The following is a 25,221-nucleotide window of genomic DNA, read 5'->3' as shown; positions in this document are numbered from 1 at the left end:
AAATCCCACTGGTTTTGCTCTGAGCATTTTTAGTTTGGGGGTCAGGGAAAGACAGGAATGGTAGAGATTCCCCTTAGCTTCTCTACCATCCTCCTCCTGCGAAACAAGGGCTTGCCTTCTTTCCTTTCTCCTTTGCTTTCTGTTATAGTAAATCCGTGTATATTGCTGAGCTAGTTGTCCCTGTTGAGTTACTTGTAAGTGCATAGTAGGTATACCTATTTGGGAGTCATGTGGTATTCAATAGAATGTAGCTCCCCCTATTTTCTTTCTTAGTGTTGTATTTGGTCACTAGTAACTCTCTTAATGGCCAAACAAATAAAAGCTCTCAGATTTCATTTCTAATTCAGACTAAATGAAGAATAAAGTATTTGATATTTGGATGTAATTATCAGAAATCCTCTTGGGGAATCCCTGCAGTGAATATTTATTAAATGGATGCTCTTATGAGCAAATTTAGTAACTGAATTTTTATGATGCAATTCCTGTTGTAAACAGAGTAAAGAATACTACATCTGAGAGATACAAATGAGTCTGTGGTTGACTTGCAGCTCTACAGAAGTCGCTTATCTGCAACAGTTTGTTCAAGCGCAGTTCTTCCAGAAGGAATTTGAATTATTATTTCTCGTTATCATTACTGTCACAAGCCAATTTCATCAGGGACATACATAGCCAAGTGGCAACTATCTCTACACATTTGAATTAAATGTATAAACGAAGTCTTCTGTAAGGCAGGTGAGCCCCAGGTAACTGAACCAGGATTCTATTAAGCTACCCTATTTTAACCCAAGAATGTAACCATGTAGGATTTGGATTTTAAGCCCCAAATAGTTTTCATAGGTAATAAAATCTTTTATGGACCTAGAACATTATATAACAAAATGTTTTAACATAATAAATAAATATTTCATAATGAATTGCCTATTTCTTAGACTGAGCATTTTAAAATGTTAAGTGGATGATACGGTTAGAAACCAAAGAAGAGATCAAGTTTATGTAGTTCGCATCAAAGTTCTAGATTATTTTAAGATTTTTAGAAATACATTTGCTTAAATATGGAGGCAACACAGCTGTATTAATTTTTCTGATTAATGAAGAGAAAAATACTTGTTAAAATTTAGAGGCCTATGCATCTAAAATATATGTGCCATGCCATTGTTTAATTATCTTTAAAGAGCTGTTTTAATTAAAATAACATTATTTCATTTTTCTATAATTTTTCACAGTTTACAATTTACAATTGCTATTCTTAAAATAAGTAACAGTGAAGAATTAATGAATCAATACAAGAATAGCCCCTAACCTTAGTCATTAGGTTTTTTTGTAATCATTTGTACATATTTATAAATTTCAACATAATTTAAATAGATCATATAGTATATTTCAAGTTATTTCCTGAAAAAGTTCTCCTTTACTACTATATAGAAATTAATAATTACTTTATTCATATACTTATTACTATCATTTTGGGTTTTATCTGTATCAAGGAATGTTAAATACTGAGAAGTATAGCTACTATGACATAACAAAGATTTATATACTCACATCACAGAATTGAAAATTATTGATAATTTCTTACTGACTTTTTTAAAAATTAGACTTTATTTTTAGAGCAGTTTTAGGCTCACAGCAAAACCGAGCAGGAAGTACACATTGTTTTCAAATACTCCTTGTCCGCACCCGTGCCTCTCTCCCTCTCCCTCTCCCTCTCTCTCTCTCTCTCTCTCTCTCTCTCTCTCTCTCTCTCTCTCTCTCCCTCTCCCTCTCTCTCTCTCTCTCTCTCCAGAGTGGTATATTTGTTACAAATTATGAACCTACACATCATTATCACCCAAAGTTCATAGTTTACATTAGGGTTCATTTTTGGTGTACATTCTATGGATTTAGACAAATATAATAATGGCATTTATTTACCATTATAGTATCATAGAGAAGAGTTTAATTTTGCCCTAAAAATCATCTTTACTCCATCTATTTATTCCTCTCTCCCCTATAACTCCTAGCAACACTAATCTTTTTACTGTCTCTATAGTTGTCTTTATAAGAATATGTTATAGTTAGAATCATACAATAGGTGGCTTTATCAATCAGTTTATTTCAAATTGTAATATACATTTAAAGTTCCTCGATGTCTTTTCACGACTTGAGGCTCATTTCTTTTTAGCACTGAATAATATTCCATTGTCTAGATGCATCACAGTTCATTTACCCTTCATCAATTAAAGGACATCTTAATTGCTTTGGTCTTTTAGCAATTATGAATAAAGCTTCTATAAAGATCTTAACATAGGGGTGTGTGTTTTTTTTTCAGTTTTTATTTCAAGAAAAACGATTCTATATATAATAATGTTACATGCTATAAACAATATCTCAAGAAAAATGATTTTAAATATATTACATGCAATAAACATTAATATTTCAAGAATAAAAGGATTTTAAGTATAACAATATTACCAAAACTGTACTAACATAGTATGATATCACAAAAGTTGTAGGGAATATTAAAAATCTGCAAATAATGGGATTACTTCTATTATATTCTGGTATATTTTCCCCCCCTCTAGTTCTGTTTTTGTTCATCAGTTTATATTGTTCATTATATTTCACAAATGAGTGAGATCATATGATATTTATCTTTCTCCAACTGGGTTATTTCACCTAGCATGATGCTTTTAAAGTCTTATTTTGTCAGATATGAGTATTGCTACTCCAGCTTTTTTTTTTCTTTCCCATTTTGCATGGAAAAATTTTTTCCATCCCTTCACTTTCATCCTGTGTGTGTCTTTTGTTTTGAGGTGGGTCTCTTGTAGACAGCATATAGTTGGGTCATGTTTTTGTATCCATTTGGCTACCCTACACCTTTTGATTGGAGCATTTAATCCATTTACATTTAGGGTTATTATTGAGAAGTATTTATTTATAGCCATTTTAATTCTGCATGGCTAGGTTTATTTCTTTCTTCTTCTCAGCAGTCCCTTTAGCATTTCTTGTAATGCTGGCTTGGGGGAGGTGAACTCCTTTAGCCTTTTTTTTTTGTCTGGGAAGCTCTTTATTTGACCGTCTATTTTGAATGATAGCCTTGTTGGATATAGTAATCTTGGTCTCAGATCCTTGCTTTCCATTACCTTTAGTACTTCATGCCATTCCCTTCTGGCCTGTAGAGTTTCAGGTGTCAGCCTTAAGGGAACTCCTTTGTAGGTAACAGTTTTCTTTTCTCTTGCTGCCTTTAAGATTTTCTCTTTGTCTTTAATTTTTGGCATTTTAATTATAATGTGTCTGGGCCTGGGTCTGTTTGGGTTCTTCTTGTTTGGGGTTCTCTTTTCTGCCATTCAGTTGATTTGTATAGTACCCTTTTATTACATAGGATGGTTTTCACCTCTTTTGGGTAAATACCAAGGAGTTTGATTGCTGGATCATATGGTAAGAATATATCTATCTATATAAAAGCCTAAGCAACCATCGCAACCGAATGGACGACTGAACAGGCTGCGTGGGGCGACCAGGCTGGCAGGAGGGTTAGTGAGGGACGACCAAACAACCAAGCAGCAGGCTGCGTGGGGTGATCAGGTCGGCAGGGGGGTTAGTGAGGGGCGACCAAACAGCCGAGCAGCAGGCTGCGTGGGGGGAACAGGCCAGCAAGGGGGTTAGTGAGGGGCAACCAAATGACTGAACAGCAGGCTGTGTGGGGCGGCCAGGCTGTCAGGGGCGGGGGCGGGGGGGCAGTGAGTTGTGACCAAACGACCAAGCAGCAGGCTGTGTGGGGCGACCAGACTGGCAGGGGGGGCAGTGAGGGGTGATCAAACGACCGAACAGCAGGCAGTCAACATCCCCACAGAGGTCCTGGATTGGAGAGGGTGCAGGCTGGGCTGAGGGGACCCTCCCACCCCAATGCCCCCCACCCCCATGCCTGGATTTTATGCATCAGGCCTCTAGTTTAATTTATAAGAAACCACCAAACTATCTTCCAAAGTGGCTGTATGATTTTATATTCCCACTGGCAGAGAATGAGAGTTACTGTTGCTACACATCCTTGTCAGCACTTGTTGTCATTGTTTTGGATTTTGGCCATTCTAATAGGTGTATAGTGGTATCTCATTGTTTTAATTTGTAATTTTCATATGCTTATTTACCATTTGTAATCTTCTTTGGTAAGGTGTCTGTTCAGGTCTTTGGTCCATTTTTTAATAGAGTTGTTCATTTTCTTACTGTTCCCTTTTAATGATTCTTTGTATATTTTGGTAAGTCCTTATCAAATGTCTTTTGCATATATTTTCTCTCAGTCTATGCTTGTCTTCTCATTTTTTTATTAAAAACTAGAGGCCTAGTGCACGAATTTGGCGGGGGGCTGGGACCATGGGCGCTGGGCCAGCTGGCCCTGCCCCCTGGTCGAACTCCTTGTCGAACTCTGGGTCGAGGAGACAATTTGCATATTAGCCTTTTATTATATAAGATATTTAATGTTGACATTTTTACAAGTATTTTCCTTTTTTGTCCACCTCCATTTCCTCTCTTCTCTTCCCCTCCCTCTCCATTGGCCTTCACCGAACTGTTGTCCATATCCATGAGCTATGCATATATGTTATTTACTTAATCCCTCCACCTTCTTTATCCAGTCACCCTCACTCCCATCACCTCAGGCACCAGCCAGTCTGTTCCATGTATCCATGCTTCCGGTTCCATTTTGTTCATTAGATAAATGAGTAATTTTGCTTATTCTTTTTGGTTCTATTATTAGGTTTTTTTTGTTAATTTTTAACTGAAATAACTCTGGAATGTATATCTTAAAATAGTCCAGTACATCACAACACAAAATACATCATATTAATCTATTTTTAGAATACAAATATTTTAGTATTATGACAAGTATGTAAAAGAAACGACTTTTTATATGTAATATATATAATAGATACTAAATTATCCATATCTGTGACTTAGGGTAAGTGAAAGCCCAAACATATGATACTAATATACTAACATTACTTTCTATTTTCAAATTTCCATGAGTGACTCTGTTTTTTTCTCTGCAAATGTTTATGATATCTTCTAAATTTACTCAATAAATATTAATGCCTTTGCTTTATTATAGAGATACTAAGATACAAAAGCCTAGAAATTTCCAGTTTTGCAGAAGAGCTCATTATTCATAACTAGCAAAATGACAAACACCTTAGTAGCAGCATAAATATGTCTTTTATTATTTTTAATTTTGTGAAGAGTGCTGGTTGATCAGATTACATTATCTGTCCTGAACTGTCCCAGGAGGCCTTACCTTGGTGTCTTTGTTTCTCATATCCTTAGGTGAAATACTTTTTTATAATTATACTAGAGGCCTGGTGCACAAAATTCATGCATGGGCGGGGGGGGGTGTCCCTCAGCCCAGCCTGCACCCTCTCCAATCTGGGATCCCTCTCACAAATGAGGACTGCTGGCTCCCAACTGCTCGCCTGCCTGCCTTCCTGATTGCCCCTAACTGCTTCTGCCTGCCAGCCTGATCACCCCTTAACCACTCCCCTGCCAGCCTGATTGCCCCTAACTGCCCTCCCCTGCAGGCCTGGTCTCTCCCAACTGCTCTCCCCTGCAGGCCTGGGTCCCCCCCAACTGCCCTTCCCTGCAGGCCTGGTCACCCCCAACTTCCCTTTTCTGGCCTGGTCACCCCCAACTGCCCTCCCTTGCAAGCCTGGTCACTCCCAACTGCCCTCCCCTGCTGGCCTGATCCCTCCCAACTGCCCTCCCCTGCTGGCCTGATCCCTCCCAACTGCCCTCCCCTGCTGACCATCTTGTGGCGGCTATCTTGTGTCCACATGGGGGCAGCCATCTTGTGTATTGGAGTGACAGTCAATTTGCATATTACTCTTTTAATTAGATAGTATAGAGGCCTGGTGCACTGGTGGCGGCCAGCTGGTTTGCCCTGAAGGGTATACTGGATCAGGGTGGGGGTTCCCGTGGGGTGGCCTGGGCGAGGGTTCTGTGGTGGTTTTCAGGCTGGCCACGCCCCCCAGCGACCCAAGCGGAGGCCCTGGTATCTGGGATTTATTTATCTTATATAATTGAAACTTTGTAGCCTTCAGCAGAGGCCAGGGCAGTCCAGGAACTTGGCTTTCTCCATCACCAGGGAAACCCAAGCCTTCTGCTCACTCTGTGGCCACAGCCATTTTTGTTGGGATTTATTTATCTTCTATAATTGAAACTTTGTAGCCTTGAGTGGAGTCCAGGGCCCGCCAGAGTGTGCGGGGAAGCTTGGCTTCCTCCATTGCCAGGGAAACCCAAGCCACCTGCTCACTCCGTGGCCGCAGCCATCTTGGTTGGGATAATTTGCATACTTGCTCCTGATTGGTTGGTGGGCGTGGCTTGTGGGCATGGCAGAGGTATGATCAATTTGCATATTGCTCTTGTATTAGATAGGGTTACAGGGGAAGAGAACAATAGCCATTGAGTACCTATTGCATAGCAGACACTTGTGCTAGATGTTTTGTACCCATTATCTTCTCTTTAGCAGGGTTTCCATTTTGGTGGGGTTTTTTGTGTTTTAGTTTGCTTTGGTTTTGATTATTACATACATGAATTTAGCATGAGGATGATATTTTCCCCTAAAAATAGTGCTCTTCTATTGATTTTCCCCTGGAATGTCAGTAAATGTTTTAAGAAAATTTCACCTCACTTAACTCCACTCTACCACCCCAAATAAACACAGTCTGTATAAAACCATGCTAAACAAAGACCATTGTAAAACCCCTTGGCTCCAGCCCCATCTCCACTACCATTAGTCTGTCTCTCCTTCGTGGAGAATCTGTAGTGGCTTTTATTTCTGTTCTCGATCTACACAAACATGTTATAAGAAGTCAAGTAGATACTAATTTAGAGATTTTGGAAAACAGTCTTGAAAAACATATTCTCCAGCTCATTATTTTAAGGGGGAAGGTTTACCATTCCTTCATCTAATCACTGTAATCTCCATGGTGAAATAAAGGAAGGTTGATGTTAAGTCCACATTCTCCTTAACCTTTCAGAGAACTACTACTTGTACAGCTCTAAGCCAGTGATGTATGGAAAGGGAAATTTGAAATGTGATTGTCTGCCTAAAAGTGAGAGCCATCTATGAGTACATTTTCAGCAGTTAATCAGCTTGCTATAAAAATGAACATGGCATATCTGCCAAGGGGGATAAAAAACAACTGACAAAATTTGCCAGGCTCGGTAGTGACTGAATTGTTATTATAGCTATCCTCCCTAAGGCTTCACAATCTATTTAATAACAAATCAATCTAATCTGTTTCTTGCATAGATTTTTCTACTCTGCTATTGTGTTATTCCACAATTAAATATGGGGAAAAGCACTCTAAAACCAGCAGGGGAAAAAGTCTGTAGGCTATAGATTTTCACAGCTAAAAAAAAAAAAAAAAATCTTATATTAAACAACTGTACATTTTAACCACAGTCAGATAGTTTAGATACAACATTTGGTTTGCATTAATAAACTGCTTATAATCCAAGGAGGAATGTCTTTAGAGAATATGTGTGTGTTAATTTCTTTTAGTCTTTTTTGTTTAATTGTAAAGGAACAAAAAACAGCCAGTTATTCTAGGAGCCTATGATATGTAGTCTCTGCTTCAGAACATGCCAATTAAAGGTTAACCTACCACAGTCACTTTTTAGTTACATTTTCAGTAATGGTGCTATTTGAGCCCCAGAGGAAGTTCAAGTAATCTTAACAATGATACAAGCACCAGTGCTTAGGCAGTACAAAATCTATTTTCTGAATCAAGAAAAAACTTACAGGAAAAAATTATTTGTAGATCGTTAAGTGCAACAGTATTTTATTATATTCCATATAAACATAAACACAAAGGTAGAAATTATATTATTGACTAGAGTAAATATTAAGAGTAAGTCCAGAAGTTAAACTCTTGAGTGAATTTTGCAACTACTAACAAAATAATGTATCTAGATCAGTGATTGCCATTTCTAAAATTATTAGCTGAAAAGATGATGGGAAACTTTGCTCACAGCACCTGAACCCACTGGTCTCTTTGTGTTAGTGTCACCAAACAGGAGACAACCAGAAGTTAGGGCTTCCTGATATGATATGCTGGGAAGTACATTTCATCACCTATGACACATTCTTTCCCCAAAATTGCCCAACCATCCTCCTTTATTCTCACTTTTTTTTTGGTTTGGAATTATTGCGCTTGCCCTATAGAATTCCTGATGGACTGGATCTAACTAATGTATCAGAACAATGATATGTAACATGTTCTTCTGTCTCTGTATTCCTGTGAGCTGACATTTATGAAACTGTACATTAAAACAGATTTTTAGAGACATAGCAACAAATACAATGTGTGGAGCTTTGTTTGATCTTGATTCAAGCAAACCAACTGTTTTTAAAAATTGAAACAAGGAATTTTAATACTGACTAGATATTTATTGATATTAAGAATTTTACTGTTGCCTAACCAGTTTGGCTCAGTGGATAGAGCGTCGGCCTGCGGACTCAAGGGTCCCAAGTTCGTGTACCTTGGTTGCGGGTACATCCCCAGTGGGGAGTGTGCAGGAGGCAGCTCATCGATGTTTCTCTCTCATCGATGTTTCTAACTCTCTGTCCCTCTCCCTTCCTCTCTGTAAAAGAATCAATAAAATACATTTTTTAAAAGAATTTCACTATTACTTATACATGTGATAATGTTATTTATTGATAAGATGTTATGAAGTGATGAAATGTCTGCAGTTTACTTCAAAATAATCATCTAATGCAGAGAACATAGTGAGCGAAGGTATAGTGAAATATGTGTGAACACGTTTTCACTTTTTTTTTGTTAAAGCTGGGTACTGAATACATGGGGGTTCCCTATACAGTTCTCTTTTCTATATATGTGTGTGTTTCTGCACACTTAAGTGCTGTGTAACAAAAATAGTTTTAAATGCTAAGTGATTTGATTATTAGTTTTCTGACTGAAACGACAGTTAATTTATTTCACTTTTATAAAATGAAGATTGTTATATTTCTTAATCTGAGTGATGGGTGTTCTTTTCAATAATTTAGATAAAATTTATTTAAATTGAATACATTGTGAAGCTATGCAGTATGCTCCATATACCCCAATAATGCCTTTTCCATCAACAATGTTAGCTCATGGTGGCAATGACTGGGAGAGGGAGCAACAGGGGGAAGAGAGATAAAGTTGACCAACCACTTTTCTCATTACAAACCATTGTTCCTCTTTTCATGTCTCTCCAAAGAATACTGGACCTCAAATCTGGGAATTTAACGCAATTTTCCAACCACTTCCCTTGTCTAGTTGCCATGGAGGGTGCCTGTTCAACCACTGAATAGTGTTTACAGATCTTGTTATGCCTCAAAAATGTGGTTTTGAGAAACTTTACCCTGTTCCTCCATTACCGTTATTATCATTTTTTCTCATTTATTCGTTTAGTCTTTTTTCTTTTCATTCCCCTTAATATATAGAAACGTAGCATTATGCTATGCCAAATGTTGACTGTATCCATTATGTATCCATTTTTTTTCCCAGGACAGTTATTAATGACCCTGGGTCTGTACTCTGTCCCACATGTGAATTCATTCCTTCTTCCTCACTAAAACAGCTATATTTTTTTAAATCCTCACCCAAGGATATGCTTAATGATTTTAGAGAGTGTAAAGGAGAGAGAGAGAGAAAAAAGAGAGAGAAAAACACCAATGGGTTGCTTCCGGTACACACCCCGACCAGGAATCAAACCCAAAACTTGAGTATGTGCCCTGACTGGGAATCCAACACACAACCTTTTTGTGTATGGGACAACGCTCCAAACAACTGAGCCATCTGGCTGGGGCTAGGTAATTTCATTTTTAAACACACTAAATTTGATAGTGCCTTTACATGAATATCAAATAATTAAATGTCAATAAAGCATTTGCTTTTGAGTATCTGAACAGGATAAATCAAGTGAGTACTAGTTTAATAAAAAATTTAAGCATATGATATCTTAAAATTTATTTTAAGTAAATATTTACTTAGACTTTCAAAGCACTTTAAATTCTAAATAATGTACAAAATGAAATTGCATGCATCATAAAGCTATTCATAATGATGAAATTTTAAGGGTTTGGATTCCAGCCCCAGGGTATCTCAACAGCTTAGTCCTGTGCTCCGTCTCACGTAAAGCAAATAGAAGAACAGGACCCCTGCCCGCCTCCTTCCCAGTGCTAGCTTTATTTAAAAGTGAAGATTTGAATTTTTTTTAATACATTTCTTTTAGAAAGAAAAAAAAAAAAAGCATGTTCATGTGTCTTCTTTATTTTAAATTTTGAAAACATTTGTTTTTCTGTTTTCTTCACCTTTGGAGGGTTTTGGAAGAATAGAAATGAGGAAAACAATAACATTTGTAGACCATGGACACATATAATTTGCAGTAGTCTATATTCTAAGGCTGACCTTTGCATCAATAACGTCCTGACTTATGCAGAATACTTAGGAAAGGGAGTCTGCTGTGGTGTTTAGCCATTTTACTGTTTTCATCTCAGTTACTTTTCACTCTTTCAAATGTCAACTGCAATGTTAGAAAACACTTCTATTCTAATTTCACTTTGACTGGTTGGAAAACCTGTTGTGGGATGGGCTTAAACAGAAGTCATGCTTCCTGTATAACTTATGGAGACCCCACAGGGAACTATTTGTCTCATTTTTGTCTAGTACTATATCCTTTTTGATCTTCCCCTTCCCATATGGTCTTCTGGATCTTTTATTCATGGATTCAAAGCACTAACACGAAATGCTTTTGTCAAAGAATATTTAACATCATCTAAAATGTGTTCATCTCCAATCCCTATGAAAGTTACTTGAATTGTTGAAAGGGCTATTATGTAGAATTTCCTGTTCCTTTGATGTTTTTGCTGTGTTCAAATACATAATTTTCTCTTTAGGAGACTGCTCATAATACTATTTATTTATATCTTACCTTTTCCTGCAATTTATTTTAAATAGCTGGGGTTTTTTTCTTCTTCAATTTTTTAATCTTTTGATTGATTTTGAGAGAGAGAGAGAGAGAGAGAGATCAATTTGTTATTCCACTTATTTATGCATTCATTGGTGATTCTTGCATGTGCCCTGACCAGGGATTGAACTGCAACCTTGGCGTATTGGGACGACGTTCTAAGGGTCCAAAAATATGGTAGAGTAGCATAAGGGAAAAGTGGAATGAAGAAAGCACGGTGAGAACAAAGTAGAGCCAGTAATGAGATCACAGTGTCCCCCACATTGGCTGGTAATACATTGTACTCTACACTTGCCAGCAGCCCATGGGAACCAGGTTGACCTGCTAGACCACACTTTGCTGTCCCTGTTGCGTGTGATTTTTGTTTAAGACTAAAAGTGTAAAGCACATTTTGTGACCATAGCCAGTTTTTTTAGGTGAAGTGTCATTGAGAGGGAATATATGGTTCAAACTGTTAGCCTTTGATCTTTCCTGTGTTCCATGCAGTATCAGGCCTACCTCCCTATTTCTGTTTTGTTTGCTCTTTCTGTTGGCCACACAAGTGATTTGGTTTAGGGTACAGCTGGATTGGCACACATCCATCACCACTGTTAAAAGGAACCTTAAGCTCTTGTTCTGCTGCTGGTGGGCACGGTGCCTGTAGACACATTATAGACATTGAATAAAAGTTGAGGAAGTGTTTCCAGGAATAGATGGATAGAGGGTGACAGGGAAGAAGGTGGGAAGAAGCCTTTTAACAGGGAGATGCCCCTAATTGTTCTAATAAAAGCAGGTTATATTCAGTGATTTAATGTTTCGGAGGGATTAAGCAGAAACAAAACAAAATGTTTTATATATATATATATATATATATATATATATATATATATATATATATATCAATCACAGACAACGGCATGATGATAGCTAGAAGGAAAGGGGAGTGTGGGAGTAGGTGGAGGTGGGCAAAAGGGGAAAATGAAGATGGAAAGTGACTGCTTGGGGCCATAGGCACACACACAATACAGTGTGCAGATGATGTTTTGTTGAGTTGTACACTTCAAACTTGCATGGTTTCATGAACCAACATCACCCCAATAAATTCAATTTTTTAAAAATTCAAAACTTTTTAAAAGCAAGTTACATTCCATGACTTAACATTTCAAAATTCCATGTATTTATTGTCTTATCTCTGAATTCCAGAATAGTCAACAATTGAGAATCATTTGATGTGAGTGATTCAAAAGGAAATAGTTTGTTCTGAATAATAAATATAATGACCAGTTTTATTTTTACTTTTTTTTTAAATCCTCACTTGAGGATATTTTTCCATTGATTTTTAGAGAGTAGAAGAGAGAGGGAAAGACAGAGAGAAATATTGATGCGAGAGAAACACATCAGTTGGTTGCCTCCTGCATGAGCCCTGACCACAGCCAGGGCCAGGAAGAGTCTGCAACTGCGGTATGTGCCCTTGACTGGAATCGAACACAAACCTGGGACCCTTTGGTCCACTGCTCTATCCACTTAGGCCAATGCTCTGTCCACTGAGCCAAACTGGCTAGGGCAATGACCAGTTTTAACAGAACTGTAGGGTTAGTGTGAAGACAATTGGGCTGAATATAAGAGGTCGGCAAAAGAAGGTTTACAGTTGTGATTATGTAAAATAGAGTTTATTCTTGTGTTTATTAATACAAGATGAGAAATGAAGGGAATGGATGGAGTCATTGTGGGCACGGTGCCCATATTGTTTTATTTTCCATACGAACAACTAAACTTACTTTTATCCACCTCGTATAGTCATCAGAATATACCATGGCACTTTTTGCTTATTTTTAATCATAATATTAGCTTAGTTTCCTAATGATTTTTCTCTTTTATCTAACTTAGAGTAGGGGAAGATAATATGAACTGAGGCTTTCCATTGCCTTCACTTAGGAATGCTTTATTGTATTGGTGACGAAAGAGGCCTTTCAGCAGAAAAATGCTGTTTGCCTGCTTGTGACACAATGAGGCTACTGGAATTTCCTGCCTTCAGTAGAGGAGAATAAGGTGACTTGCCTAAGCAAAGTAATAACTGATTTTTTTTTTTACCTGATCTTTCAGAACAATGATGTACTCGGTATTACTTTTTTACAATTTGTATTACAAGAACAATATATATCAAGCACCTGCACTATACTAGATACTCGGCACGAGGACATGAGCAAAAGAGAAACAGCCCTTGCCCAGTTGGATCAATTACCATGAATTATATCCTATGATCTATAATTTCGAGAATAAAAAGTCTTGCAAAGGTGTTTCATTAAAGTTTATGTAAGTTTTAAACTCAGAAGATAGAAAGTAGACTTCCATGATATTTCCAAGAAACTTGACATATTAATCATTTCTGGATGGCAGTTTGATTCATCGTGTATTTTTGTATTGGCAAGAAATGTGAACATCTTGATGGGAACATAGTTGAGTAAATACCAACCTCAGTGCTTAGAAAACTAATTTAAATAATAGAACTAAAAGACAAAGATTCCGGAGAAGTTGAAATTAGGTGTAGGGAGCCACTGTTAGAATCAAAGAAAGATTAAGTACCCTCAGGAGCAGGACAAATGTGCCCTTACTGGTATTTTACCAAATTTTCACCTTTTTCAATCTCATCAGTCCTTTGGAATTCAGGAGTGCATCAGATAAGGAACATCACTGAAGTGCTGAAGATTAGCATTAACTGATTGACTCCATTCTTTGGGAGCATGCTCCCTGCTTGCAGCTAATTTCACAGCAGGAATGTGGCCTGCTGTGCCTCTGGTGAAGAAAAGGCAAATCACTCCCAGAATTGAAGTTCAGGGAGTTCTTACTCAACCTTAAGTTTTTAACCAGCAAGAGTTCTAGTAAACACTTAGTGACATGGGGAGGGTAGCCAGGGGTTAAAAGAAATTAAAATCTTAGAACTATTGCATTGAAAGGATTGTTCTCTTCGTCTGTTTCAAGTCCTTTATTTTATAGTGTTTCCTTAAGCCCATAGACACACCTTTTCCTTAAATTTAATCAACGCCACAAAAATACTTCAATATATATTTTATTCTGATTTCAAAAAAAAGTGCAAATGTTTAAAAGAAAAATCCTTTTAATTGTGCCCCACAGAGATAACTGCTTACTAATTTGGTTTGTACTTTTCTAGACTTCTTTCTAGGCATACTGTATGTATGTATGTATGTGTTAATGCAAAAATGGGGTCACAAGCTGTTTTACCATACAGCACAGTGATGAGAAGCCCTGACTTAGGGATCAGACCATCCTGGGTTTGAATCCCAGCTCTTCCAGTTATATAACATAATTCTTTGTCCAGTTACTTTATCTGTAAAACACAGATAATCTACCTATCCATAAGGTTGTTCTGAGTAGTATAAAGTAGATAACATATGTGAAGTACTAGTAATCAAGCATTTAGCAAATGCTTAATAATCCAGCCTCTTGTTCCTACCACACTGTCCCCTTCTTACCATGCTTTCCTGTATTGATGCTAGGGGTGGGGGGAGCAAAGGGGCACAGATATGTTTTTAAATGGGTATAAACCAAGAAAAATATATAGTTAAAAATTTCTCCTGGCTTGTAAAACCTTATATTTTTTATATAAAATTTTATGATTTAAATTTCATAGGTGAACATTCAGTTCAAACTGACCCCATTAACTTTTGCATCTATTGTATCTAGGGCTTCTTTGGAAAATACATAAAACAAACAAATTTTTTTGGTTCTTCTTAATATATATGTAATTTGCATATTATCACAAAAAGCAGCATAATATATCATATATAGTAAATACCATGATTACCATATGTACTTTTGCTAGTTTATTTGTCTTATCCAAGGAGAATCTTATGTCACTTTATTTGCCTTACTTTCCAAGTAGACATACAATTTTGTCTTAAATTAATGGAAAAGGTTAAATATTTACCTTAGTTGGAAGAGTAATTTTAAATTTTGTTTCAGATTTTTATGCTTTGTGTAATTAAATGTGAAACTTAAATGTGTATATGCAAAATGGGTCCACAGTTAAATTTCATGACAAAGGAAGTAAATGTTTTTTCCCCCTTCTTTTTCTCTAGCTCAACTGAAAAGTCATTTCCTTGGAGATCAACAGGTAAGAGTTTTTATCGTATAAAAAAATCTTTATTATGTTTTGCGCGCACACACACACAAATAGTTTCATAGCATGCTTTCTGATTTACCAACTCTTACTAAAAAAGCCAAGCAAGCAAATCCTTTAATTGTAACAATATTGAGCGATTTTGCTTTGAAACAGTAATTTTTAATATGCTTAATTTTTAAAAAATAATTGAATAGATATGAATATGTCAATGGTAAGGAAAGTAAGGTTACGGCATTGGACATCAACACTGTTAATATCAACCCAATAATTGAAAATTTTATATCATAAGGAAACAGGAGATTCCTTCACAAAGGTTATTGTATAATCTGGGAAAGTTGGCTAACTGTTTGTATAAGTCAAGGTTTTTTCTTTCACAGTGTTTCTCATACTCAGAAGAGTTACCTGAAATGGTGATTTTCTTTATTGTAGAATATGTAGTAGCTTCTCATGTAGTCTGGAAGCTTCTTTTTATTTTTCAGTTTTACCCTAAATTCACCTCATATAAAGGATGAATTGAGAAGAGCATCTGCCACTTCGAGAAATATTTGATGTCTTAGCCTTCATTCATTGAATGTTTATTGAGCAGCCACATCATGGACCCAGTACTGTACATATTGCTGGTCAGACAGTGTTGGGCACAACACACATATGTCCTCCTCACCTGCCAGGAGCTTATAATGTAAAGGATGTTGCCAAGTATGTATACATCCTAGAATCAGCTTTGATATCTAAATACTTCGGCAGTTTTTAAACAAGGCTTGAATTGCATAAGACTCAGATCACCAAATGCCTGGTATCTGCATTTGCCTGACCCTGGTGCCAGCAGTCTTGTGTTACTTATAGTGCATACAGGGCACTCTGCTGTTTATCAAGGAGCTATTCCCAATAACTGTCAAGTAGGCAGAGTCATGTGAAAAGTTACCTACTGAGATTTACAAAAAGCAGTTTAATACAAGGCATGCCATGAAATGACATGTGGTTAATTGCCGAATAAGTATTATGTGGGGAACATAGTTATAAACATACAACCTGCTTGTGAGAGAGCTTTGCAGATAAGATGGGCCTGGAACCCAGGGCCTGACATAGAGAGAGCGTTGTCATTAGGCAGCAGAAGATAGAGTAGAGGTGTTACGTGGGAACCTTTAAAACTGGTTTGGGAGATGATACGATGTGCAAAGACTAGACAGCCACTATGGGTCAAATTATAGACTGCAAATATCAGGGATTCTCCTCTTGCAGGTTTTGGGGGAGCCACTGGAATTCCTTTGAGCAGAAAGTCACCTGACCAACATTCTTCAGTAGAAATAGCAGATCTATGAACTGTTAAAAAGTGACTTGAAAAAATTAGTTTAAAGAAAAATGCTAGGCACACCATACTGCATTTGTTAATTGGCTTTGGCGAAACTTTACCATTTAATATAAATTTCTTCTGTTATTTCATCTTTAATACTGCATCATTAATTTATTCCAGAACTGTTTCTTGAGAACCTTTAATAGCTGTATTGCACATAGTGTCCATGTTTAAATCAAGTATCCTTGACCTCTTCAGTGAACGTATATACTGTGTACACCTACAATTTGGGGCTGGGGGGATACTTTAAATAAAAACTATTAAATATATACACTATCTTCAGGTTTCTAATTTTTCATTCTCATAACATTGTGGTAAACATCCCTGTATATAAAATCATATCTGCATCTTTGATTTACCTTAAGTTAGATTTTTTAAAAATATATTTTATTGATTGTTTACAGAGAGGAAGGGAGAGGTATAGTTAGAAACATCGATGAGAGAGAAACTTCAATCAGCTGCCTCCTGCACAGCCCCTACTGGGGATGTGCTCACAACCAAGGTACATGCCCTTGACCGGAATCGAACCTGGGACCCTTCAGTCCACAGGCCGACACTCTATCCACTGAGCCAAACTGGTTAGGGCTTAAGCTAGATTTTTAAGAAGAAAATTAACTAATGTATATGGAAATTTTTCAAGGCTCTTAATAACTGTAACCAAGTTGCTTTCCTGAAAAGATTGTATTAATTCTCCCTCCCTTAAGGGATATGAGGTTGATCCTCTCATATTCTTTCATTAGTGTCATCATTTATATTTCTAACTATCTAAACAATATTAAAGTACCTCTGTATTGCCCCTTTCTATTGAAGGGTTAGTGTTTGACAGGCGAGAGTTCTCTGTAGCCCACGGATAAGAGCTGTATCTTCCAGGGCCATCAGGAAAACTGAGCTGGTGCCAGGTAGCTGAATATGAGGGATTTGATACAGGGAAGTTATAGTTAAGAAAGTGTGGTGGGTTGGAAGGTTTAGGAGCATTAAACAGCATGATGAAGCACCCAAGAGATTAATCATATTATTGGAAGCTGCCACCATTTCTAGGATTGCAAGGGCAAAGGGCTAGGTGGTTTGGAGGTGGGGCAGGGGGAGTTTTGGAGCATTAGCTGAAACCACAAAGGAGGTACAGCCTCACCAGCATGTTGCCTCAAGTAGAGCTGTAGAAACGCCCTGGCTTTTCCGTGTCGTCCTCCTCCAAACCCACACCAGTCAGCCATGCTGAATTGAGCAAGAGTGACAGGTGTAGATTTTAACTACCAAAAAGCCAGGAGGCACGGTGCATAATTGTGTTGATTTACATATAGAGAGAATGATCTTCAATTATGAAGACACATGATAGACCATGAGATATCTGAGCACTGGGCACTCTTTCTACCTCTTCTACCCTACAGTACATTTACTCAGCTTCAGTCATTTGACCACCACCTTCACAATTTACTAATGCACTAAATATAGATTGATAAAATATGTTATATATGTAAATATTACACACACACAGCTCCCCAAATACTATAATGTTAGGGAAATACAGCTCCAGTAATTCATCTGCCTCACCACAGCCACGTTCCTAATTCACACCTAATAACTGTGTTTCATGCCTTTTGTCAGAGTGTACTCTTGCCCAAACTCATATTCAGACCTGGGAGTTTTTATATTTACTTACGCTTTTTTCTTTTGACGTGGAGGGGGAAGTATATTAACCTTCAAATACAGCAATCACAACTGATATTTATTTCACTTTCTGTTATTTAAACTAGTTATTTGTTATTGTTATTATTTTGGAGGCTTTATTTTAGATTTGCCTGCTTTTCAGCCATGGCAATAAGCTATAATATGGTAGAAAACTGAAATTTGATTGTATGGTTAAAAGAGTAAACTGATTTGTTTCATATTTCTTTCTCTAAGTAGTTATAGATGCCCTTTAGAAGTTTGATTGTAAGTAATGGGCTAAAATGACAGTTTTGCTGCTACTTTTATTATAAAGTTTAACTGTTGTCTTCTCATTACCAGTTTGTACACAAAGATACTGAATGTAATATGAAAATCAACTTGTTTTTAAATTTGGCAGTCCTACTCAGATTGAGGCAGGGTGGCTTAAATGTAAAGAAACAAAAGTCTTCAGTATACTTTGTCTTCAGCTAGGTCTTGACAAAAGAAACATCTTTCTTCAATTTTCTTGGTTTCCTAAATAAGAAAAGGTTACAAAAAAGGACTGAAGATTGAATGTCTGTTATTGTTCCTCATATTTCTTTAATATTTTGCACATACTTGCAAACAATTTTTCTACCTTTTTTATTATAAATTTGACTTGTAAAGCTTAGTACTTTGAAAGCTTTCAGCAATAAGGTGAGCTGATAGCCTAACAGTGGTTTGATCTCTCACTACCTGGGAAAGCTCCCTGCCTACTCAGGTGTTGTCAGAATGTTACAGTCAGTGCAAGTGTCAGAAACGGAGACCAGCTGCTGAATTTTGTTTTTAAACAGCTAATTCCTGCAGAGTCATTTTCTAAGAGCTCAGGATGCCCCTAGGCAGAAAAGATTTTCATTTCTTTTTTATTCAGTTCAACAGAATCAGAAATGCTTGTTTTTTCTGGTTGGTTAGTTGCTTGCTTGCTTGTTTTTTAACCTGTACTAGGGATAGTAAACTGTTTGAAAGTAAAAAAAATAAAAATGAAAACAAGCCAAACCATTTTAAGTTTGGATGCTCAAAGAAGTAGCTTCCCAACTCCTGGGAAAGAATTGTCTATTTTACAAAACGTTTTATTTTCCCAGGCTGGCTGGGAAGGAGACTGAAGGAGATGTTTCCCTATAAATAATAAAGTTGGTCTGACCCATTTATGCTCTACTAGAGACCCGATACACGGAATTTGTGCATGGATAGGGTCCCTAGGTCTGGCCGGTGATCAGGGCCGATCTGTGGGGCAACCAGCGGCGTGATCGGGGTGCCCCCACTGGCACCCGCCTTGGCCGGCCTGGCACCACCCACTCACTAATCCCCCCCTGTCATGCCCCCCCCCCCACTGCTGCCAGTCACATCCCTCTGTGGGGTGATTGGCAGGGCGATTGGGGGACCCCCACTGGTACCCACCTTGTCTGGCCTGGGGCCTGCATGCTGGGGGCAGCTCCTGCGTTGAGCATCTGTTCCTTGGTGGTCAGTGCATCATAGCAACCAGTCATTCCTCCGTTTGGTCAATTTGCATATTTGGCTTTTATTATATAGGATTGTTACCTTGCCTTCTGTGGCCTTCTCTCTTCATTATTCTGTATTTTCTAGCTTATCAGAACTGTATATATATATTGCCTAAAAACATAAATGATTGTCCTTTTGTCTTTTATGAAGAAGAAGGCTTGTCACTTTTTGTTTTGGCTTTGTCTTTTTCTTAGACTTGCATTTTTTAATAACCATTAATTTTTGTGTTTTTTATGTATATTCTGCTAAAAAGGGGTGAAGAGGGAATGTTATCTCAGTGTTCCTTTCTTCTCTTTTATTAAGTTTGCATTTTTTCATGTTCACATCTTCATATCTCTTAACAGTTTATGTGTTTGTACAGTCCAATGTCCCACCAAAGTTTGAGGTAGTTAATAATATAATAAAAAATAAAATAAACACAAGAATCACAGAAAAATACCTATTACAATAATAGGTCTTGAAGAAAATGAGCATACAAATAGATGCACATTTAATTATACTTTTTTTTTAATTTCTTTATTGATTAAGGTATTACATATGTGTCCTTATTCCCCCATTACCTTCCACCTCACATTCATGACCCCACCCCCCTATTGTCTGTGTCCATCGATTAGGCTTATATGCATGCATACAAGTCCTTTGGTTGATCTCTCCCCCTTACCCCCACCCTCACCTACCTTCCCTGAGGTTTGACGTTCTGATTGATGTTTCTCTGTCGCTGGATCTATTTTTGTTCATCAGTTTATGTTGTTCATTATATTCCACAAATGAGTGAGATCATGTGATATTTATCTTTCTCTGCCTGGCTTATTTCACTTAGCATAATAGTCTCCATCTCCATCCATGTTGATGCAAATGGTAAGAACTCCTTCTTTTTTACCGCAGCATAGTATTCCATTGTGTAGATGTACCACAGTTTTTTAATCCACTCATCTGCTGATGGGCACTTAGGCTTTCCAAATCTTAGCTATGGTGAATTATGCTGCTATGAACATAGGGGTGCATATATCCTTTCTGATTCATGTTTCTAGTTTCTTGGAATATATTCCTAGAAGTGGGATCACTGGGTCAAATGGGAGTTCCATTTTTAGTTTTTTGAGGAAACTCCATACTGTTCTCCACAGTGGCTGCACCAGTCTGCATTCCCACCAGCAGTGCACGAGGGTTCCTTTTTCTCTGCATCCTCTCCGTCACTTGTCATTTGTTGATTTGTTGATAATAGCCATTCTGACAGGTGTGAGATGGTACCGCATTGTTGTTTTGATTTGCATCTCTCTGATGATTAGTGACTTTGAGCAGGTTTTCATATGTCTCTTGACCTTCTGTCTTCTTTGGAAAAGTGTATGTTTAGATCAGTTGCCCATTTTTTGATTGGGTTGTTTATCTTCTTTTTGTTAAGCTGCATGAGTTCCCTGTAAATGTTGGAGATTAAACCCTTATCGTTGATATAATTGGCAAATATGTTCTCCCATGCAGTGGGCCTTCTTGTTGTTTTATTGATGATCTCCTTTGCTGTGCAAAGGCTTTTTATTTTGATATAGTCCCATTTGTTTATTTCCTCTTTAGTTTCCATTGCCCTAGGAGCAGTATCAGTGAAGAAATTGCTTTGGAATATGTCAGAGATTTTTCTGCCTCTGGATTCTTCTAGTATTTTTATGGTTTCTCGTATGTTTAAGTCCTGTATCCATTTTGAGTTTATTTTTGTTTATGGTGTAAGTTGGTGGTCTAGTTTCATTTTTTTGCATGTATCTGTCCAATTTTCCCAACACCATTTATTGAAGAGACTGTCTTGACTCCATTGTATGTTCGTGCCTCCTTTGTCAAATATTAATTGAGCATAATGGTTTGGGTCGATTTCTGGGTTCTCTATTCTATTCCATTGATCTATATGTCTGTTCCTGTGCCAGTACCAGGCAGTTTTGAGAACAGTGGCTTTGTAATACAGCTTGATATCTGGTATTGAGATCCCACCTACTTTGTTCTTCTTTCTCAGGATTGCTGTGGCTATTCGGGGTCTTTTTATTATTCCAGATGAATTTTTGGAAAGTTCTTTCTAGATCTGTGAAATATGCCATTGGTATTTTAATTGGGAGTGCATTGAATCTATAGATTGCTTTGGGTAGTATGGACATTTTAATGATGTTAATTCTCCCAGTCCCTGAACATGGTATGTTCTTCCATCTGTTCACGTCTTCCTCTATCCCTTTTTTCAGTGTCCTGTAGTTTTCTGTGTATAGATCTTTTACCTCCTTAGTTAAGTTTATTCCTAGGTATCTTAATTTTTTTGGTGCAATGGTAAATGGGATTGCTTTTTTAGTCTCTCTTTCTGTAAGTTCACTATTGGTGTATAGAAATGCCATAGATTTCTTGGCGTTAATTTTGTATCCTGCTACATTGCTGAATTCATTTACTAAGGCTATTAGTTTTTTGATGGAGTCTTTCCGGTTTTTTATGTACAATATCATGTAATCTGCAAAAAAGGACAGCTTTACTTCTTCTTTTCCAATTTGGATGCCTTTTATTTCTTCTTCTTTTTCTAATTGCAATGGCTAATACTTCCAGTACTATGTCGAACAAGGAGTGGTGAGAGTGGGCATCCCTGTCTTGTTCCTGTTCTTAGGGGAAATGGTTTTAGTTTTTGCCCATTGAGTATGATGTTAGCTGTGGGTTTATCGTATATAGCTTTTATTATGTTGAGGTATGATCCTTCTATTCCCACCTTGTTGAGAGTTTTTATCAAGAAAGGGTGTTGGATTTTCTCAAATGCTTTTTCTGCATCAATTGATATGACTATGTGGTTTTTCTCTCTCAATTTGTTTATGTGATGTATCACGTTAATTGATTTGCGGATATTGTACCATCCTTGCATTCCTGGGATAAATCCTACTTGGTCATGCTGTATGATCTTTCTGATGTAGTGCTGGACCCGATTTGCTAGAATTTTGTTGAGGATTTTGGCATCTATGTTCATGAGGGATATTGGCCTATAATTGTCTTTCATTGTTTTGTCTTTATCTGGTTTTGGTATTAGGGTGATGCTGGCTTCCTAGAATGAGCTTGGAAGTGTTCCTTCCTCTTGAATTTTTTGGAGTAGTCTGAGGAGGATAGGTTTTAGTTCTTCCTTGAATGTTTGGTAAAACTGCCCTGTGAAGCCGTCTGGCCCCGGGCTTTTGTTTGCTGGAAGCTTTTTTTTTTTTTTTTTTTTTTTATAAATATATTTTATTGATATTTTTACAGAGAGGAAGGGAGAGGGATAGATAGCTAGAAACATCGATGAGAGAGAAACATCGATCAGCTGCCTCCTGCACACCTCCCACTGGGGATGTGCCCGCAACCAGGTACATGCCCTTGACCGGAATCGAACCCGGGACCCTTCAGTCCGCAGGCCGACGCTCTATCCACTGAGCCAAACCGGTTTCGGCATGCTGGAAACTTTTTGATGACTGCTTCAATTTCTTCCATAGTTATTGGCCTATTGAGATGTTTAGATTCTTCCTGATTGAGTTTTGGAAGGTTATATATTTCTAGGAATATGTCCATTTCCTCCAGGTTGTCCAATTTGTTGGAATAGAGTTGTTCATAGTATTTTTTAACAATCCTTTGTATTTCAGTGGCGTCTGTTGTTATTTCACCTCTTTCATTTCTGATTTTGTTTATTTGGGTCCTCTCTCTTTGCTTCTTGGTGAGCCTGGCTAGAGGTTCATCAATCTTGTTTATCCTTTCAAAGAACCTGCTCTTGGTTTTGTTGATCTTTTGTATTGTTTTTTTGGTCTTAATGTTGTTTATCTCTGCTCTGATCTTTATTATTTCCTTCTTTCTGCTTACACTGGGCTTTTCTTGTTGCTCTCCTTCTAACTCTTTGAGTTGTAGGATTAAGTAATTTATATTGTTTCTTGTTTTTTGCAATAGGCTTGTAGAGCTATGAACTTCCCTCTCAAGACTGCTTTCGTTGTGTCCCATAGATTTTGGATGGTTGTGTTTTCATTGTCATTTGTTGTCATCATGTTTTTTATTTCTTCCTTGATCTCTCTGGTAACCCAGTCATTGTTTAATAGCGTGCTGTTTAGTCTCCATGTGTTTGATTTCTTTGGATTGTTTTTATTGTAGTTGATTTCCAGTTTTATGCCACTGTGATTTGAGAAGATGCTTGATATGATTTTTATCTTCTTGAATTTGAAGGGACTTTGCCTGTGACCCAACATATGCTCTATCTTTAAAAATGACCCATGTGCACTTGAGAAGAATGTATATTCTGTGGCTTTGGGGTGAAATGTTCTGAAGATGTCAATCAATTCCATCTGGTCTAGTGAGTCATTTAGGATTGATGTTTCTTTGCTGATTTTTTGTTTAGAGGATTTGTCCAATGGTGATAGTGGGGTATTAAAGTCTCCTATTATTATTGTATTGCTGTCAATCTCTCCTTTGATTTCCTCCAGGAGATTTTTTATGTATTTGGGTGTTCCTGTATTGGGTGCGTATATGTTTTCCAGAGTTATTTCTTCTTGTTGGATTGCTCCCTTTAGTATTATGAAGTGGCCTTCCTTATCTTTTGTTATGGCCTTCACTTTGAGATCTAATTTGTCAGATATAAGTATTGCTACCCCAGCTTTTTGTTTTTCATTTCCATTCGCCTGAATAACCTTTTTCCATCCCTTCACCCTCAGTCTGTGTGTGTCTTTTTTTCTGAGGTGGGTTTCTTGTGGACAGGAGATATATGGGTCGTGTTTTCTTATCCATTCTGTTACCCTATGTCTTTTGATTGGGGCATTTAATCCATTTACATTTAAAGTTATTGATAGTTACTTAATTTGTCGCCATTTTTATTCTTTACCCCTGTGTTCCTTCTTCACTTGCTATTTCTTTTTTTTTTTACAGCAGACCCTTTAGCATTTCTTGCATTGCTGGTTTGGTGGTAATAAACTCCTTTAGTCTTTTTTGTCTGTGAAGCTCCTGATTTCACCTTCAATTTTGATTGATAGCCTTGCTGGGTACAGTATTCTTGTATTCAGACCCTTCCTTTGCATGACTTTGTATATTTCATTCCATTTTCTTCTGGCCTGATGAGTTTCTCTTGAGAAATCAGTTGCTAGCCTGATGGGGGTTCCTTTGTAGGTAACTTTGTCTCTCTCTGGCCGCTTTTAAGATTCTTACTTTGTTGTTGGTGTTTGCCAGTTTAATTATAATGTGCTTTGGCATCAGTCTTTTGGGGTTCATTTTGCTTGGGACTCTGTGAGCTTCTTGGATTTGTGTGGGGTTTTTCTTCATTATTTCTTCAAACAGGTTTTCTATTCCTTGCTTAGTTTCCTCTCCTTCTGGAACCCCTATTATGCAGATGTTGTTTTGTTTCATGTTGTCCCAAAGTTCCCCTCCTGCTTTTTAATTTTTTTTTTTCTAGAAGCTGCTCTACTTGGGTATTTTTTCCTACCTTGTCTTCTAGCTCACTGATGCGGTCCTCTGCTTCTTCTAGTCTACTCTTGATGCTTTCTATTAAGTTCTTTACAGCAGCAATGTCATTTTTTATTTCTTCTTGGTTCTTCTGGATTTCCTCCTGGTTCTTACTCATATTGTGAAATTTTCCACC

At 37.4% G+C, this 25,221-nt stretch overlaps 1 protein-coding gene across 9 annotated transcripts in view; it reads left to right on the top strand.

The window, feature by feature from the left end:
• The window catches only part of PKP4 (plakophilin 4), a 255,987-nt gene that overhangs the window by 152,786 nt on the left and 77,980 nt on the right, over positions 1 to 25,221 (top strand). For all 9 annotated transcript variants that reach the window (XM_080670980.1, XM_080670979.1, XM_080670981.1 and 6 more), the window contains one exon: positions 15,063 to 15,097. In XM_080670980.1, the coding sequence (XP_080527106.1) occupies positions 15,063 to 15,097 (35 nt within the window). The remainder of the gene's footprint in view (positions 1 to 15,062; positions 15,098 to 25,221) is intronic.

Source organism: Plecotus auritus (genome assembly GCF_963455305.1).
Source record: "Plecotus auritus genome assembly, chromosome: 5".
Taxonomy (NCBI): domain Eukaryota; kingdom Metazoa; phylum Chordata; class Mammalia; order Chiroptera; family Vespertilionidae; genus Plecotus; species Plecotus auritus.
Note: the sequence above shows the minus strand (reverse complement) of the source record. Positions and strands in the feature narration are given on the sequence as shown.